General features: G+C 33.4%; 7 protein-coding genes across 11 annotated transcripts; 4 read left to right on the forward strand and 3 right to left on the reverse strand.

Annotated features, from left to right (window-relative positions):
• Positions 1-104: 104 nt before the first annotated feature.
• Positions 105-2890, forward strand: LOC120771682 (DNA mismatch repair protein Mlh1). Of its 3 annotated transcripts, none has more exons than XM_040099813.1 (6): positions 105-140; positions 392-551; positions 626-889; positions 957-1384; positions 1456-2092; positions 2203-2890. In XM_040099813.1, the coding sequence occupies exons 2-6, from the start codon at positions 442-444 to the stop codon at positions 2759-2761; spliced, it is 1998 nt and encodes a 665-aa protein (XP_039955747.1). In that variant the 5' UTR covers positions 105-140; positions 392-441; the 3' UTR covers positions 2762-2890. The 3 variants fall into 3 exon arrangements, with proteins under 3 accessions (XP_039955747.1, XP_039955746.1, XP_039955745.1); XM_040099812.1 differs by lacking the exon at positions 105-140 and adding an exon at positions 157-335; XM_040099811.1 differs by lacking the exon at positions 105-140 and adding an exon at positions 157-317.
• On the reverse strand, positions 2758-3609 carry LOC120771683 (succinate dehydrogenase assembly factor 2-A, mitochondrial). Its single transcript, XM_040099814.1, has 3 exons — positions 3465-3609; positions 3193-3386; positions 2758-3138 (listed from the first exon to the last, which is right to left on the reverse strand). Exons 1-3 carry the CDS (start codon positions 3480-3482, stop codon positions 2868-2870), a joined length of 483 nt encoding a protein of 160 aa, XP_039955748.1. The 5' UTR covers positions 3483-3609; the 3' UTR covers positions 2758-2867.
• A 731-nt stretch (positions 3610-4340) lies between these two features.
• On the reverse strand, positions 4341-6276 carry LOC120772564. Its single transcript, XM_040101251.1, has 6 exons — positions 6100-6276; positions 5844-5991; positions 5030-5780; positions 4914-4976; positions 4663-4858; positions 4341-4604 (listed from the first exon to the last, which is right to left on the reverse strand). Exons 1-6 carry the CDS (start codon positions 6187-6189, stop codon positions 4437-4439), a joined length of 1416 nt encoding a protein of 471 aa, XP_039957185.1. The 5' UTR covers positions 6190-6276; the 3' UTR covers positions 4341-4436.
• A 161-nt stretch (positions 6277-6437) lies between these two features.
• Positions 6438-10347, forward strand: LOC120771445 (ankyrin repeat domain-containing protein 13C). The gene is made up of 2 exons (XM_040099450.1): positions 6438-6761; positions 6834-10347. The coding sequence occupies exons 1-2, from the start codon at positions 6575-6577 to the stop codon at positions 8246-8248; spliced, it is 1602 nt and encodes a 533-aa protein (XP_039955384.1). The 5' UTR covers positions 6438-6574; the 3' UTR covers positions 8249-10347.
• Positions 10348-11079: 732 nt separating this feature from the next.
• Positions 11080-11790, forward strand: LOC120771770 (essential MCU regulator, mitochondrial). Of its 2 annotated transcripts, none has more exons than XM_040099961.1 (2): positions 11080-11162; positions 11308-11790. In XM_040099961.1, the coding sequence occupies exon 2, from the start codon at positions 11351-11353 to the stop codon at positions 11636-11638; it is 288 nt and encodes a 95-aa protein (XP_039955895.1). In that variant the 5' UTR covers positions 11080-11162; positions 11308-11350; the 3' UTR covers positions 11639-11790. The 2 variants fall into 2 exon arrangements, with proteins under 2 accessions (XP_039955895.1, XP_039955896.1); XM_040099962.1 differs by lacking the exon at positions 11080-11162 and adding an exon at positions 11212-11230.
• Positions 11791-12074: 284 nt separating this feature from the next.
• Positions 12075-14830, reverse strand: LOC120771769 (glycerol kinase). 2 transcript variants are annotated; one of them, XM_040099959.1, is made up of 9 exons: positions 14604-14830; positions 14399-14527; positions 14203-14332; positions 13934-14148; positions 13660-13872; positions 13260-13599; positions 13097-13202; positions 12677-13038; positions 12075-12623 (listed from the first exon to the last, which is right to left on the reverse strand). In XM_040099959.1, the coding sequence occupies exons 1-9, from the start codon at positions 14679-14681 to the stop codon at positions 12406-12408; spliced, it is 1791 nt and encodes a 596-aa protein (XP_039955893.1). In that variant the 5' UTR covers positions 14682-14830; the 3' UTR covers positions 12075-12405. The 2 variants fall into 2 exon arrangements, with proteins under 2 accessions (XP_039955893.1, XP_039955894.1); XM_040099960.1 differs by lacking the exon at positions 14604-14830 and having other exon boundaries at positions 14391-14518.
• Positions 14831-15116: 286 nt separating this feature from the next.
• Positions 15117-17228, forward strand: LOC120772811. Its single transcript, XM_040101601.1, has 4 exons — positions 15117-15355; positions 15476-15601; positions 15666-15852; positions 15917-17228. Exons 1-4 carry the CDS (start codon positions 15328-15330, stop codon positions 16620-16622), a joined length of 1047 nt encoding a protein of 348 aa, XP_039957535.1. The 5' UTR covers positions 15117-15327; the 3' UTR covers positions 16623-17228.
• Positions 17229-17273: the final 45 nt, after the last annotated feature.

The raw sequence follows: 17273 nt of genomic DNA on the forward strand, positions 1-17273 counted from the left end.
AAGCGAGTAACGAATATGGCAGAAAAGCAAAGCCAATAGAAACAAAACCATAGAACATAAACAACACTGACAGCTGGCGAAAAATTGTCAAGCAACTTAAGTATGATTGAAACGATTCAGAAATCCCGTAATGGAAATTGGTGTGTTTTTAACGTGGTTCAAAAACTATTGTCCCGCATTATATTACAAAAATTATCCTTTTCTGTTTCACTTCTAACATTTTCCAGAATACATATAAGCTTATAACTCACACCATGATATCAAAACAATTTTTTTCGCTTTGCATATCATTGTATTAAACTTATATTAAACGATTTGTATGTAAATATGTATATGTACGTATATGAAATACTGGGAAGCGCTCAAGTTAGTTGTTTACAAATATTTCTAGATGATTGATTCAGGAAGAAATAGAGAAGGAGTAAATATTTTGTTGTCCTAATGGAGCCTGGGGTAATAAAAAAGTTGGATAAAGTTGTCGTTAACCGAATCGCTGCAGGAGAAATCATACAAAAGCCTGCAAATGCGCTTAAAGAACTCATCGAAAATAGGTTGGCAGATTAATCCAGATACCATAATACCTTCCATTCAATTTTAAAATGATGTTTCCTTTCAAAATTTACAGCTTGGACGCAAAAGCGACACATATTCAAGTGACCGTCAAAACTGGCGGCCTGAAACTATTACAGATACAAGACAATGGTACCGGTATACGGCGGGAGGATCTTCCGATAGTTTGCGAACGCTTTACAACATCTAAATTAACAAAATTTGAAGATCTGAGCAACATAGGAACTTTTGGGTTTCGTGGTGAAGCTCTGGCTAGTATAAGCCATGTAGCTCATTTAAGTATACAAACTAAAACAGCAAATGAATCGTGCGGCTACAAGTATATACCAATTTACTTTCTCATTCGATTGAATAATATGTATAAAAATAATGAAAAACTATTACAGAGCTTCTTATGAAGATGGAATGATGAAAGGCACCCCAAAAGCTAGTGCCGGAAATCAAGGAACTATTATTACGGTAGAAGATCTCTTTTATAATATGCCACAAAGGAGGCAGTGTTTGAAATCGCCAGCTGAGGAAATGCAAAAAATTTGTGATGTTATCTCCAAATATGCTGTACACAATTCAAGTGTTGCTTTTACACTCAAAAAGTATGGCGAACCCCCAATATTGCGTACTACTGGTCGTCGTACACGCGAATGCAATATCACTGATATATATGGAACACAAATTGGTCGTTCTTTATTGCCCGTTGAATTGGAGGATGATGTTCATAAATTCAAATTCACAGCGTTGGTAACGAATGTAGACTATTCAGAAAAACGGGGAGTAATGTTACTATTCATTAATCATCGACTGGTAGATTCAAGTGGTGAGTAAGAGAATCTGTCACATGGGGTTATATTACATCTTAAACTTGTTATTTGTATTTACATGACTTAGCTTTAAAAGCGGCCATAGATAGTGTGTACAGTACTTACCTTCCGAAAGGAATGCATTCTTTTACATATGTAAGCCTCGAAATAACACCAACACATTTAGATGTTAACGTTCATCCAACAAAACATGAAGTTCATTTCCTATACGAGGATGAAATTATAGATAAAATTAAGCGTCGCATAGAACTGAAGCTTTTAGGTAGCAATACATCACGGACTTTTTATAAACAATTGCGATTACCGGGTATATCCAATCCAGACATGAAGGATAATGAAAATGAAGCGTCTCTAAAAAATTTTGATAAGGAACGTATGGATAAAGATCGTGTTCGAACCGATTCTAAAGAACAAAAATTGGACAAGTTTCTTTCACAAAAACCCATTCCTAATCAAGAAGTCAACAATTCACATTCAACTTCTTTCACTCATATTGAAGATGAGAGCTTTAAAATAAACACAGCGCGAAAGTCCGAATTGCTGCTTACAAGTATAAAACAAATGCAGGAAAATGTAGAACGCAGACTTAATGTCATGCTACGAAAAATATTGAAGGACCTTGTGTTTGTTGGAATAGTGAACCAAACATATGCTTTATTTCAATATGACACTAAACTATATTTGTGCAACACGTCCAAATTTTGGTATGTACATTCATAAACATTCAATATGAACTCACATTCTTAGTATTATATATTTTTATATATACCATTTTATTTACTATAATCTTTTACTTGCTACTATATTATTCCAGTGAGGAACTCTTTTATCAGCGCTTGATATTTGAGTTTCAAAATCTTCCCCATATTCAATTGGAGACACCTCTAAATATTAAAGAGCTTGTCCGAATAGCATTGGAGTGCGAAGAAGCTGGATGGTCGCCTGAGGATGGCGATAAAATGGAACTCGCTGAAAGTGCATGTAAAATACTTATCGAAAAAGCTCCCATAATGCGTGAATATTTCTCCTTAAGAATTAATGAGGAAGGTCAATTAGAGGCATTACCCGCCATTTTACCTCAACATTATCCCAGCAGCACACATTTGCCGATGTATATATTGCGCCTGGCTACAGAAGTGGATTGGGAATCAGAAGTAGAATGTTTTGAAACTTTTTGTCGAGAAACCGCTCAATTTTATGCATTAACGAGTGTACTGGAAATAGAATCACTGCCACAACGGCACAATTGGCTTGTAGAGCATGTCTTATATCCATCATTTAAACGGTACTTGCTCCCACCGAATCATTTGAAGCAACAATTGTACGAATTGACCAATTTGTCACAACTATATAAAGTATTTGAACGATGTTAGTGTAGCTTGATGTAGTAATGATTTATTTTATTTGTTTAGAAATATTTATCAACAACTATAAGTGCATAAGCAACAGGGAATAAAACTAATTTCAAAACAATAATATTTACAAATCCGGCTGACACAGGCGTTGTTCGCGTTTCGAATTCGCAACATGTTCTTTAAGTAGTCGCATAACATCATTATCATGTTCTGGGGGTGTTGGCTTAACATTTGTGGCCCAGTAATATATGTCCCAATCATTGGTTACGCCATTGATTAATTGGTCATATTGTGCTGTTAATTTAGCATCCATATCTTTTAAGTAACGTGCAACAAATGTACTAAGTATCAAATCATTTTCAAGCATACCACGCTTTCGAGATTGATAAATAAGGCTGTGGAATTATATTTGAGTTATTTCGAAATAAGATTATATAAATAGGACTTACCGCTGTTTCCGCACTTCTAGCGGCTCATCTGGTCGTAAAGGATACTCGGGAAGCGGTAAATAATCCGGATCCTCATAATCAATTATTGGAACATCAGCGTTATTTAATACCTTTAGCTTATTTTTGTCATCCCCAATTGTAGCTTTTGAAGAAAATGTCTGCATTCGTAAAATCGTCCGGCGAGAACCCTGACTCTAATAAAATTTGTACACTCACGTACATATTTACATTGTCTAAAAAAAGTTATGCAACATCTCTTTATTTGAGCTTACCAATAATTGTCGCAACATTTTAAATACTGATTTGTTTTTATTTATTAAAAAATAAGGATATTTCGATACTGTCGGTGTATTGAAAATCAGATATTTATTTAAGTGTTTTGACGTAGAATTCTACCTTGATGCTAATGCGGATTCCAATAGTGGAACGTGCTGATATTGGTACACTTTGTAACAGGGTGATATATTTACGCTCTTTCCATTATTGAATTCACACTGTCGGGATACACTCAAAATATTGAAATTCAAAATGCCGACACATCAAAAAACCGACAAAATTTAAATATGCGGCCAAATCAAAATACCGACAAATCAAAACACCGACAAATCAAAACACCGACAAATCAAAACACCGACAAATCAAAACACCGACAAACCAAAATGCCGACATGTGAAAAATGTTTTATCTTGTCCGCCCTTATTTCTATCGAAGCACAGAAAGAGAATTCTGCCGACTAAGGGTTATGATCCTGAGCGTGTTCGTGGCCGGAGGCCGAAGGCCGCAGGGCCTCAAACGAACAACGCCACCTTTTCTTAATTCGTCGGTATTGTGATTTGTCGGTGTTTTGATTTGTCGGTATTTTGATTTGCCGGTATTTTGATTTGTCGGTGTTTTGATTTGTCGGTATTTTGAGTGTCGGGATTCTAAATTTCGAGATTTTGATTGTCGGCATTACGTTATACACCCCACACTGTCCTTAAATAGATGCCGTAAGCAAAGGATAACTAAAATAATACCACATACTTTCTCTGCTACAAGTCTGCTGTTTTAAAGATATCTAAAATTCATGTTTGAAAAATATAATTAAATTATAATGGTTTAAATTTTTTTTTTTTTTTTTACACAATTTTAATATAAACTCATATAAATTTCATTAAATGCAATTATGTATATTAAATTTTAAATCAATTCAAGGGACAAAAAATTTCGCATATAGTACTAAACTTTTTTAATATTTTTTTTTTTTATGAGCTGAAGAAAATCGTTCGTATTTTGAGACAAATAAATACGGATACTCCAACAAAAATTGTAGTATATTTGAAAAAACTTTTCAGTTTCAAGCGTTTGGTTTCAGCCAGATACTCATCATAATCTATATACAAAGGATTTTTTGAAGGACTAAATGAAGATAACTGAAATTAAATGATAACGGTGAATTCACCTAATTATTATGTTATAGAAATTTCTTACATATTCCGTAGTTCTGAGGAGTTCCTTTATTGTTACCCGATATGTATTAACATTTTGTTGCAATGACTGTAATTGTTCCTGTGACACATATCCTAATTCTTTGGACTGAATATTTTCTTTTATAAAGCGAAGCGTTGCTGTCAATATTACCAAATGTTGTAAATGATTGGCCGTAATCATTAAAATTTCGTAAAAACTATAAAGACATTAAAAATATAAACATATACATGCAGATTCTATAAAGAACCTACTTTTCTTTTGATGATCTACTGACGCGAGCGATTGATTTTTTTGACCAATGATGTAGGTGAAAACTATATAAAAGAAAAATTAAAGCGTATACATTATAATATTACAGCAAGCTTACTCAAGTAGTCCTTTCATTATTTTCATTCGAAAAATAGGATATTTAATTCCAACATCTTTCAATAGATCGTCATTCATTGATAGGAAATCCAAAAGTGTAATTTGTTCCTTGGCAAAATGTTCCAAAAATCGATCCATATTTAAAGATAATAGGATTGCATTGATTTCTTGGAAGTATTCGGGACAATCAGATTTCAAAAAAATTCTTGGTATGTAATCACGCAATGTGTTGTAGCCAAGAAATTGAGGTGGGACAACATATGTCACTTTTTCTTTCGGTAAAAATTCAAGTAAATCGTAAAATCCATGAAATTGTGCTACTTGTACTGGCGTATAACCTTTTCTATTAGCTATAGTTGCATTTACACCAACTTCCATCAAGAGTTTTACCACATCTGTACGATTATTCTCTATTGCATGAAATATCGGCGTACATCCCTGATTGTCAACAGCATCGAAGGACACATCTTTTAGCATTCGTCTCACAACGGCGATATACCCGTTTTTACAGGCATGCATGAAAGGAGTAGTTCCATATTTGTCGGAAAGATTTATCACAGCTCCATGTTTTAGCAATAGTTGTACTATCTGATCAATTGTATGCGAATCTTTACTTGTACATTGGCATGCTAGCATTAGTGGTGTAAATGAATCCACCTGTTTATTGACGTCCGCATTGAGATCCTCGAGTAGTAGCCGCACGATAGACAATTGCCCTTCTCGGCAAGCAGTCATGAGAAGAGTATACTCTCCTAAAAATGTATGAATTCTTAACAAAATTTACCATTTTTATATTTATAAAAGAGAGGTGTTACCATTTATTGGTTCGTTGACCGATATCTTGTGGTCACTTATTTGCTGCCTAAATTTTTCAGAATCTCCTTGTATGATTGAGAGTATTATTTCCTCACGACTGTTTTGTTCCTGTTGCCATATAGTCGGCGAACGAGCTTTTTTTGATGGCTGCAAATACGAATAAGAATCCCTATTAGAACTGTGCTAATATTTATCTAATGTCCTTGAAACGAATGAGTGCATTGAAAGTATCCTCATTTTTACACTTTTACTTGCCATATCACCGAAATAATAACCATCATAGCTATCTGAATCTTCAGAATCGGTCATTGGAGGCCGGTAGTTAATTGTGAGTGATTGGGGCATATTTTTCAAAAGACAAATAATATAGATTATGCCTTAATTCAAGAATACCACAAATTTACATGACGCGCTAACAGAGGAAGAAACAAAATATTTTGGTTACGATTATTACAATTTACAAAATCTATTACTAATGTAAAACAGCTGATTGACGAAATTTGTGCAGAGAATTTAATGCACACTCTCTGTACATTCTCTGGTATGAAATTCAATGCATAGCCAAAGAAAGTCAAATCAACCCTGAATACTTCAAATACGAAGTAGTAGAAAAAGCAGAGACTGTTGTGAAAATTCAATAATATAGGAGGAAAGATTAAAAATACTATTTGTTTTAAGTGTTTAGAAAAATTTATAAAACCAAAATAAACTTTAAGTGGTGAGCATTTACATGTCAAAAACAATGTCCAAAGAAAAGGTCGAAAGTCTTGAAAACAAACACACCGAACACTGGGCAGGTGGCAGTGGTAAAGGCGGGTTAGATGTGTGTCCTGAATCTAATTGTAAGACCAACTCTGATGCTTCTAAAAGCAGTATAGATCGTGGAGGGGGGCATATTGAGTCGACACTAATTGCTGGTAATGAATCTCCCCCGTACTTGTCACCAGTATTGTCGTTAACTTCAACTCCTATTGCATCTCCAATTATAGAGAGGGAAGTTATGGGTGCTTGCTCATCAAATATATTAAGCGAGAATGAAGAGTACCCATTACACAAAAGTGTTTTTCAAGGTGATTTTAAAAGTTTGGCAAGACTTCTTCAACGGCCCCGAAATAGCTGGCGAACGCAAGAAGAAATCGGTTGTAAAGATAAACATGGAAACACACCCTTACATCTAGCAGTAATGTTAGGAAGGAAAGAGTGTATCAATTTGCTGTTATCTCATGACGCTCCCGTAAAAGTAAAAAACAATGAAGGATGGTCGCCACTAGCTGAAGCAATTAGCTACGGTGATAGACAAACTATCTCCGCTGTGCTGTGTAAACTTAAACAGCAATCCCGTCAGCATATGGAAACTCGTCGCGCTAAATTAGTTCGTGCTCTTGAACAAATGAAAGACTTTTATATGGAACTCAAATGGGATTTTGCTTCATGGGTTCCACTTGTATCCCGTATGTTGCCGTCCGATATCTGTCGAATTCACAAGTCGGGAGCCACCCTACGCCTTGACACAACATTAGTAGATTTCAATGATATGCGTTGGGAGAGGGGGGACATTTCTTTTATTTTTCGTGGTGATCGACCACCTCATGAATCATTAACAGTTTTAGATAACGAATATGAATGTTATCAGCACGTTCGATATGAAGATACAGATATTGAAGACGAAGTAGATGTACTAATGTCTACGGATATTTTAGCTGCTCAAATGTCAACGAAAAGCATACAGTTTGCTCGAGCGCAAAGCGGTTGGATTTTCCGCGAGGATCGAAAAGAATTAGTCAGCGGACAATACCAATGCGATTTATATTCGATACAGGGTCTTATTTTAAAACAACGTAAAAGGCGAGAGCATCTCTCACATGAGGATCTCCAAAAAAATAAAGCTATTGTTGATACAATAACACGTGGTGGTCGTCGTGCTAGCTTAACAAGTGCAAACGGGGAGGGTGGATTAAATAGGGATTCAATAAATGGCTCTGCATCAGAAATGCCTCGAAGAAGTTCATTGCAACCACCGCCCCCACCAACCATTACATGGGAGGAGTATATTAACACACCAATTGGTAAATGTCCCCATTTGGGACGACCACCAGTACATAAGCAATCAAACAAGTCTATACGGGCCACAGTAGCTATGAGTAAAGATTTTCCCCTTAGCGTCGAAATGCTATTAAATGTATTGGAAGTAATTGCTCCTTTCAAACACATTAATAAATTGCGTGAGTTTATAACGCTCAAATTACCAAGTGGGTTCCCCGTCAAAGTAGAGATACCAGTTTTGCACACAGTGACAGCGAAAATAACTTTCCAAAAGTTTGAATTTCGTGACAACATACCGGCAACACTATTCGATGTACCGTCGCATTATGTGGAAGATGCCCGTCGTTTCCCAGATTTATGACCGGCAACAGGTCAGCAGCATCCAACGACGGAAAGCGTCGATTTAAACCGCAATGCTACCAGCGACATCAGAACTAAGACGCATACCACTTTTAATGAAATAGACTAGTGTACATAGGAGACAAATAAAAAGCTGTAATCATCGCATTGATCCATCATTAATAACATCACGAAAATATGATGTTTATTCGTCTCCTATTATTTCAGTATAATAGCTCCAAAAAATGTATTAAATACAATTACCATTCAATGCATTTACATTATTTGATTGTAGTGTATATTACATACTTCTGCGATAAGAAGTATAGTATGCACGATATAACTAAGTATATATTCAATAATGTACATACTTATGTATTATATGTATATGAATGTATGAACATACATGTTATTTCAAAACTTAATTTAAACATTTTTATCTTATTTTTTGACTACTAACCTAAACTTACTGAATAATTATGTATGTCATAGGCTCAAACAATATACATAACTGACATTGTAATTATTGCGTCAATTTAATTTTGTCGAATTTAAGTGTGATTTGAAATCAGAATATTTTCACGCGAATAACTCGCCACTAATTTTATTACAAATATTTCAAAGTAAGCTGACATGTATTTATATGATTGTATAATGATGGTATATTACTAGCCATTTTCAACGTGTTAAACAATTGTAATCCCATTGTGCAAATCCTTTTTTATAGTGTGTAAGTTATAGTAAATGCTTGTGTATAACAGTCTGTTGAAATATTAATGAACATTTTCTAAGATTTTGTGTGTAAACAAATTTAATTATGTACATACTTATATGTTTTTTTTAGTTTAAAGCTTAAACTTATATATATTATTGTTATCAAACTTTAATGATAAAATATAAAATACCTGCATTCAGTTAGTTCCTTGGAGACATGTATATACGTATGAATTTATATGCGTGTAAACTATTTGGAAAATATCAATACACTGCTTGATCGTTGACCTACCTTCCCACCTGTTAAATAAGTATTCATATTTGATATAATTTGTAGAATTATCAAGATATATTAAGTAGATGTTTCTATTGTGTAAATGTTCACGTATTCTTTGTATTAGTTCATTTCAACAAAGTATTTTCTGTTAGAGAATTTTTAGAAATTTATGTTAACAGTAACTATCTACGTTTACATACGAAATAAATATTATAATAATCCGGACACAAAATAAATGAGAAATGTAAAGAATTTGTAAGTGCTATATTATCAAAAACAAAAATTAGTTAAATATATTTTTACACATTGTATGTGCAACTTGCATAACGTTTTTTAAAAATAAATGAAGAAATATTACTAATTAATTATAAATACAAAATAATCAGAACAATAAAGTTTTTGTTCAAAAGCTTCAACAAAAACCCAGAAAAAATTCAAACCAGAGGTAAACTACGCTAACGTATTTTTATTAATTATTACAATATTTAACTGAGTTAATTTTTATTATTAGCAAAAAGCCTCAAAAATTCTTTGGAATAACCGGAATGGCTGCCATATATTATATATATGTATATGTACATACGTATATAACTATTTGCATATGCTACAAAAATTATTTGTATCATGTCCAATTCACTATTTGATAAACTAAGATTAACAGCAAAAAGAAACAGATCCAAAATAACGGTCTATAGTTTAATAACTTTATAACAAAAATATTGAACGTTTTATACTTAAAATAAAGTTCAGGATGAGGGTGCATCCCACATGTATTTACTTTCTATACAAGCACAATCATGAAGAAAATAACATTTTGAATCATTGCCATGAATACATAACATAAATAATAAATTTCTGTAAAGGCAGCATAATAAATGTAGAATGACTGAAAGAACTTCAACCACTGCTTCGTTTAGTAATATTTACGATTCCTCCACAATATCAATATTTATAAGACATTTCTCCTGACTTATTTGAAAACTATTTAGCACATTAATTTTTTATGCACCTATATTCATAAAGTATGTCTCAAACATTCGTTTAACATTTACTTTTAAGGGCAATATGAAATATTTGATTATGCACATGTATAAGATATGTGACAAATACAGTAGCATCAAAAAAAATCAGTTTATTGAAATTATTATAAAACGGGTTTGTAAAGGATGTTATTTTATCTTGGCCTAATATCTCATTTCAGCAACGATTAAGCCAATCTACTAGAAATAATAATTTTAATGACAATTATTTTGTAGAAACACACTAATGAAGTGCAGTAAATCTTGCGAAAAAGTAACAAGGATCCTTTAATAATTAATGCTGCAACGTTTACTTCGCATGTCGAAACATAAATTTAAAATTCTGTAGAAATCCGCCTCCGTTCCGGTTACTCAGGCCCGACTGTCGTGGGAACGGTACGTTAATTTAATTAAAGTGAACGGTATTCATTGCGCTGATGAGGGGCTTGTTATAGGTTTTTCGATTTTGGGCGAATCAGAGATTTAATCCTTGAGACGGCTTAAGACATTCTATATATAAAATATTAATATTTATTTAAAATAAACCTTACGTTTATATGGTGTTTTTAGTTCTAAATAAATTTATAAATATATGAATCCAAATAACCGAAAAATAAGGCGTGCATATTTTTTAATAACATAAAATGTATTTATACTTATCATAAATTATAGGTTAGCTCGATAGGCATCTATCAAAGGTACAAATAATAATTAGTTTTGCTTCCTTTTTCTTCGAACCTTGCATATATTTTTACATAATTACATATCAATTTATTTGTACAAAAATATAGTAAGGACTTACATAGTTCAAAATAAATATACCGTTACTATGAACAGTAAAAGCAACCATGCTCTGCAAAATCAGCTGTTTCGATCGAAAAGTCAAATAACAACAATAACATTCACAAATACTTGTGGGTCGAAAAGTAAGTAATATTGACAAATTTTTCTGAAAATATAAAATGGGCAAAATTAGAGTATCAATTCCAATTAAGTAATAATTTATGTAAAAACAGCGCTTTGTATTCGTGTGTACGCTAATATACATCAACTTTTTATTATTTATTCTAGAAAAATATTTGAATTCACCACTGGAAACGCACATTAAGTTATAATGGTTTTTTCTCGCCTTATACGGCCATTATTGCTAACCCGTGGTGCCTTTGGTCGATCTCTGGAAGAACGAACCAAATTAGCATATATGACACAAGGTACTCATTTTCGCAGTGGTGCATTGAAGCCTAAACCTCAACAAACACCTTTTGGTATTGTGTTTGTTTTCTGCGCCGTGCTGCCCGGTCTCTTTCTTGGTGCTGCTATAAGCAAGAGTGTGGCAAACTTCTTGGAAGAAAATGACCTTTTCGTACCATCTGAGGATGACGACGATGATGACGATGACTAAAACAAGTTAAACGTCCGGCAGGCAGGAAAGCCACAAAGTGAAAATATAATCATTATTTAGTAGCAAACTAGCCTTTAATTTTCCTTTAATAATGTTTCTAGTTAACATTTTCGTTTAGTTTAATATTTATTAAAGCATATTTAAACTAATAAGTCAAATGTATTTAATTTAAAGAGTTTGTGCCAATATAATTTATAAACGCCACTGCAACTACCCGTTGTTATAGCAAACGCTCCTCCCCTCCCAAAGTAAGATACAGGAAGTTCGAGTGGGTAAAAATCATAAAATACTATAATACTTTTTGCTTAACTGGGTTTGAAATGCAAACCCTTTTTTGTTTAAATTATATAGTTTATAAATCAAAATAGTTAAACGCTTTATTCACAATTAAACGTTTAAGACAATTTATTAAATTGATCTTGAAAGAAATACCTAATTATCATAAATTGACGAAGACACAAATCTTCTTTTTATTACATCGGAAATGTCACAATTTAACTTAACGAGATTATAAAATTATTCAATCTGCGTAAAGTTGCAGATCAAAATATATGTAATGCAATAAATGCAAGATAAAAAAAACTTGATGATATACTAAAAGGAAGCGCGTTGAGTAATTTCCGTGACTAGATGCACGCACACATAATCATTAACTAACTAAACTAAAATGATAGAATTACAACATTAATGCAACATCATAAGGATCGCTAACAATAGGAATACATTTATCTTTTCAAACACTTTTTTATAACTGTACATACATTTATCTATGTAATGTTACGGCCACGCAAAAAGTTTGCTACAAGCAAAAGCAGAAACGAACTAGTTATATAAATGCTGCCAGGTAGCGAACGGCGTATTGGAAGATTGGGATCACTGTCACGTTGCGCAAAAAGTTCCAAGTCCTCCTCATAAGTAGCAAAGTTATTCCAATTTAAGCATTTTCGTACCGCATAATTCCATCGTTTATACAGTTGTTCTCGCCCTAAATCAAATTAACTGGTTGTTTAATTTATTAATATTGAGAAATTCACTTACGGTTGGCGGTGGTTGTTGGAGTAAATGCATCCACGGGTGGCGGATACATCACTTCTGCCTGTAGCAAAGATACTACATTCATTGTTATGCCAGCACATATCATTGCTCCTAAACATGCAGGTGATGTCGTTTGAGGCCTTTCCAGCAGACAACCAACAATGTCCGCAATGAATTGCACGAAAGCGTTGTTCTCTGCATAGTCGCCACAAAATATAATTCGATCTTTGTGGCTTTTTCGATTCCATGTTGGTGTGTCACGTTTAAATGCATCAATTACTTCGTGAATTTGGAAACCAGTTGCTTCATAAGCAGCTTGCGTGACATTTTCTGCTGTGGTTTGACTAGTTAAACCTAGTAGGACGCTGTGAAATAAAAAAGATGTGGGTAACAACGCATAATCTAAAGGCTTTAAAAGCTTACCCTCGCGCATCATAACGCCAATATGGCGCGTATAATCCATGAAAAGCAGGCACAAATGTTATCTCTGAACGCTTTGCTGCTAATCCACAATCGACATTTAAGATACCTGTTTTGGGGGGAAATTATTGGGAGAATGTTTTCTGTGTCTACGTCAATAACGTACCTGATGAACAAGAAGATGAAATCATTGAACTTTCTCCAAGAAATGTGCTGAGGACTTCAACAGCATTATCATTAGAATTTATTTCAGTACATATACGTAATCCTTGCTTTAGCCAACTGACCGTAGCCCCGGCATTAGAAATAGCACCTTCCAAGGAATAGTAAGCAGGAACTTTTGGGCCTAATTTATATGCAACTACCGACAGTAATCCATTAAAAGAATCTATTAACTCTTCCCCCGTGTTTAGCAGCACGAAGCAACTGTCATCAATTATACAAACATTTTGACCAACTTTTGTTTGTAACTGACCTAATAGGGCAGCAGACTGTTCGCCAATGCACTGTAAAATTAAACTGAAAGTTGATGCAACTTTAAAACATTAAAAAGTATTATTACATACCGCTGCTATCGGAAGTCCGTTTAGTGAACCTCCTATTACGTAACCATATAATTCAGAATTTGAACGAATTCGCGGCAGTATTTCCATGGGAATACGAAAAAATTGGCATATCTTAGCATCCCATTGGAGAGTATGAACGTTCATCAGACTTGTATAACCTGCATTGGTAACATCAGTCATATGCACTCCACTTATGTTTGATCCAGTAAGGTTCTATATAAAAAATATAAAGCATAATATTTTGCGTAAATTTATTGCGATAGTACAAATATACCCATAGAATCCAAGAATCAAGTGTGCCAAACAGGCACGTGCCCACTTCTATTGCTTCTGATACAGATGTTATATTTTCCTGAAGCCATCTGATTTTAAGCGCGCTAAAGCATGTACTTAATGGTAGCCCTGTTTTGTGTCGCAAGTAATCTACATCGTAATTTACATTGCCAAGAACCGTCTTTAAAAGAGAAGATGTACGGCAGTCGCTCCAACCTAATTATAAAATGTCTAAGTGTCTTTATAATATGTATGTAAAGTGATTTTTACCAACAGCATTATACAAAGGAGTTCCCGTCTCTTTGTCCCATAACAGTGTTGTTCCACGCTGATTGCAAATACTTATTGCTACTAAATCATACGGATTGATTTCCAAAATAATAAGATTTTTGTACGCAGTCTGCACAAAAAAAAAACTAATATTACTGAAAGAATATATAATAGAAATGTGTGTTAACTATTATACTTCGATGCATTCTTGAGTACTCTTCCATATTTCCATAGGATCGTACTCCAACCAACCAGCATTGTGCACAATTTGCCGTAATTTCAATTCATGAAATGTTAAAACTTCCGCATTTTTGGTTGAGTAAATCTGAAATTATTTATGGAAATAAGTTAATATTTTTGTTGCAATGTATGTATGTTTCTGTTTAAATTTTTAATCATACAAGGAATCGGCAATGTGTACTGCTCACATAGACCACACCAATTAATGGACCAAAGTTCCCAAAACTGGGACTGCCCATGACATTAAGTAAGTGAGCTGAAATACGTATGCAGCCGTTCTTAATTTGAAAAGGGTATCCACTTTAACGCAAAAATAAATGGTTAATTGATTTGTTTTATCAACAGACATTCACGCCGTACTTTGTTTTTGCAAAAACGATTGCATAAAAATAAACGTGATTGAATACAATTGTCGTTCTAACAAACATCTCTGACGTGCTTGACAAGGGCCCCGGTACAATCAATTTTCAAAATCAAGTGTCTAATTGGGAGTATCGTCGCTCAAACGATTCAGATCAACCATTTTAAACCAACCTGGACTCTTTTTTACATAAATATTTAAAATATTTTTAAAATTCGTTTAATAAATATATTTTATATTATAAATTTTTATTTATATAGCTATGAGAAAAATTGTATTGGCGACATCTACTGGAATTTGACAAGTTAATATCTTTTAATAGTTGCCATAACATCGTCGAAGGACATGCGCAGATATTAAACAATAACAAATTGAGACAAGTAAAAGGATGCAGGATTTATACTAAGCAGGTGTTGAAAAATATTATTTTTCCTGGTGAAAATCATTAAAAATATAATATCATCAATTATATTCAAATAAAAAACTTGATAACATATATAAGAAGTGTTTGTATTTTCTGTAAAATGCGCGAAACCTATGGACCGGACTTTGGTAAGCTTTCACCAGTCGGGACGATATCCCTCACATTTAGCTATATGATTTAAAATACACAAATATTTATGGTGGAAAATGTCATAATTATCCTATAATTCAAATTCTAATAAATTTTAGACGATCGTCTGATACGTTTAGTGCGCGATAATCCGGCTATATATGATGTTAACCACGAACATTACAGACGCTATCAAGTTCGAATCGCAATCTGGGAAAGAATTGCTGCGGAGATGAGAACGCCTTGTATGAACATATTAATTAATATTAACATAGAAAATATTTAATATCATTTAAAAACTAATTTCAGCCAAATTTCTTCAAACCAAATGGAAAAACATTCGATATAATTACTTACAAGAACTTAAAAGCTTGGAAACGGGTTTGGCAAATGCGAATATAAGAAAACGTCGGTTTACAGAAGATCTATCTTTTTTGCAAAATACTGCACAAACCTACAAAAAAGTGCCGCATATGAACTCGTCATACAACAGCTCGTAAGTATAATTCAACATCCCACTGATTATAACAAATATGGACAGGATATTAAATTATTTCCAGCGATAATGATAGCAACAGTTTCATGTATATGGACCCTCAAAACACCAGCACATTTGAAATTATTGAAATAGAACACAGTGACGATGGCAGCGCAGCAAGAGATCACGGGATTGAAAATTATAACGTTGATGTCGCTATGCCATCCCAGCAAATCCACGAGAATGAAGATATTTCTCTACCTACGGGCAACAATGTTTGCTACGACGACGAGCAGATACTCCCTGAATTAAATATTCCAACCAAAATTGAAAAATTAAACAAACCACAGCATGATCAAACAATTGGACATAAAAATATATCAACTCCACTTCAAAAGGCTGAAATTGATAGCTCAAACATGGTAGCGCCAATGGCGCCTTCTTCACCCTCGCATTCAAACGCTTCAAGTCTTTCGTCGCAATTACTAACACCAATCGTAATTTTGGGCAAGGAACGGAATTGTGAAAATAATAAATTGGATCCAATACCAAAGCAGGCAGAAACGGCAGCATTCCAACGGCAGCCAATTGATATTATGACTAGTGCGTCAAAAAGAAAGTCCATGCCGGCTCCCTTTCCAGTTTTGACGCCTATTAATGATCCAATTGAACTATATTGCCTCTCATTAGTAGATAGTTTGCGTAACATGCCACGTCCTGAAAGGGAACGCGTTAAATTTGAGTTTGCCAAAATACTTAAAGACGCCAAGTATAAAGATCAAAGTTAGTTAGCAATTCAAATTACGTCATTTAATATCACTATTTAATTGTATCATAATCATAATATTTCATTTCTATAGCTGTAAAGTAAACATTAATGTCAAAATGAGGAACATATTTTTAAGTCCGAAATACAACTCAAATGTTTCCCTAAAAATACAAGGTTTTGCGTTGCGTCTATTTTAGTTTTATTTCCACTGCTCCAAAATTCACTTAAATTTCTAAATACATTAGCGTATAAACTATAGTTAGTGTAAAAGACGAAACGAAATGTCGTTTTCATTTCTATATCTAATAAGAATATTATATGCTTTCTTTCACTGTGTTTGTTTCTTATGTTATTATAGATGTTACAAACGGATGTTAATAATGTAGACATCCAAGTGAGTCGACACTGTGTAAACATTTGTGTGATTTCCTTGCGACAGAATTATAGCTAAACTAAACGTACTTTTGATATATATATTTACCACTTTAATGGTAACTTTCAATTTTAATTCTTACATATTGTTTTTAAGTTTCTGTATAAAAAAAAAAAAACAAAATGAAACAAGCTACTAGCGCCAATAACATGTATTTTAGTCTAAAAAAATATAATTTCGATATAATAAAAATATTTTTTTTTTAATGGAATAATAATGAAAATTAAGAATGCTTAG

This window comes from Bactrocera tryoni, chromosome 3 (assembly GCF_016617805.1).
Source record: "Bactrocera tryoni isolate S06 chromosome 3, CSIRO_BtryS06_freeze2, whole genome shotgun sequence".
NCBI classification, from domain to species: domain Eukaryota; kingdom Metazoa; phylum Arthropoda; class Insecta; order Diptera; family Tephritidae; genus Bactrocera; species Bactrocera tryoni.

What these genes read in the sequence shown, in the direction of transcription:
- LOC120772564 (XM_040101251.1), bottom strand. Translation starts at nt 6,189, where the DNA reads ATGCCCCAATCACTCACAATTAACTACCGGCCTCCAATGACCGATTCT. An exon ending in GGTCAACGAACCAATAAATG is followed by an intron (nt 5,781 to 5,843) that starts GTAACACCTCTC and finishes ATACATTTTTAG; the next exon opens with GAGAGTATACTCTTCTCATG. An exon ending in ATAATGAAAGGACTACTTGA is followed by an intron (nt 4,977 to 5,029) that starts GTAAGCTTGCTG and finishes TCTTTTATATAG; the next exon opens with TTTTCACCTACATCATTGGT.
- LOC120772811 (XM_040101601.1), top strand. Translation starts at nt 15,328, where the DNA reads ATGCGCGAAACCTATGGACCGGACTTTG. An exon ending in AACCTATGGACCGGACTTTG is followed by an intron (nt 15,356 to 15,475) that starts GTAAGCTTTCAC and finishes AATAAATTTTAG; the next exon opens with ACGATCGTCTGATACGTTTA. An exon ending in AACTCGTCATACAACAGCTC is followed by an intron (nt 15,853 to 15,916) that starts GTAAGTATAATT and finishes AATTATTTCCAG; the next exon opens with CGATAATGATAGCAACAGTT.
- LOC120771769 (XM_040099959.1), bottom strand. Translation starts at nt 14,681, where the DNA reads ATGGGCAGTCCCAGTTTTGGGAACTTTGGTCCATTAATTGGTGTGGTC. An exon ending in TCCTTTGTATAATGCTGTTG is followed by an intron (nt 14,149 to 14,202) that starts GTAAAAATCACT and finishes TTTTATAATTAG; the next exon opens with GTTGGAGCGACTGCCGTACA. An exon ending in TTCATCTTCTTGTTCATCAG is followed by an intron (nt 13,203 to 13,259) that starts GTACGTTATTGA and finishes CCCCCAAAACAG; the next exon opens with GTATCTTAAATGTCGATTGT.
- LOC120771445 (XM_040099450.1), top strand. Translation starts at nt 6,575, where the DNA reads ATGTCAAAAACAATGTCCAAAGAAAAGGTCGAAAGTCTTGAAAACAAA. An exon ending in TGAGTCGACACTAATTGCTG is followed by an intron (nt 6,762 to 6,833) that starts GTAATGAATCTC and finishes CTCCAATTATAG; the next exon opens with AGAGGGAAGTTATGGGTGCT.
- LOC120771770 (XM_040099961.1), top strand. Translation starts at nt 11,351, where the DNA reads ATGGTTTTTTCTCGCCTTATACGGCCATTATTGCTAACCCGTGGTGCC.
- LOC120771682 (XM_040099813.1), top strand. Translation starts at nt 442, where the DNA reads ATGGAGCCTGGGGTAATAAAAAAGTTGGATAAAGTTGTCGTTAACCGA. An exon ending in AATGAATCGTGCGGCTACAA is followed by an intron (nt 890 to 956) that starts GTATATACCAAT and finishes AAACTATTACAG; the next exon opens with AGCTTCTTATGAAGATGGAA. An exon ending in TGCAACACGTCCAAATTTTG is followed by an intron (nt 2,093 to 2,202) that starts GTATGTACATTC and finishes ATATTATTCCAG; the next exon opens with TGAGGAACTCTTTTATCAGC.
- LOC120771683 (XM_040099814.1), bottom strand. An exon ending in CTAGAAGTGCGGAAACAGCG is followed by an intron (nt 3,139 to 3,192) that starts GTAAGTCCTATT and finishes ATAATTCCACAG; the next exon opens with CCTTATTTATCAATCTCGAA.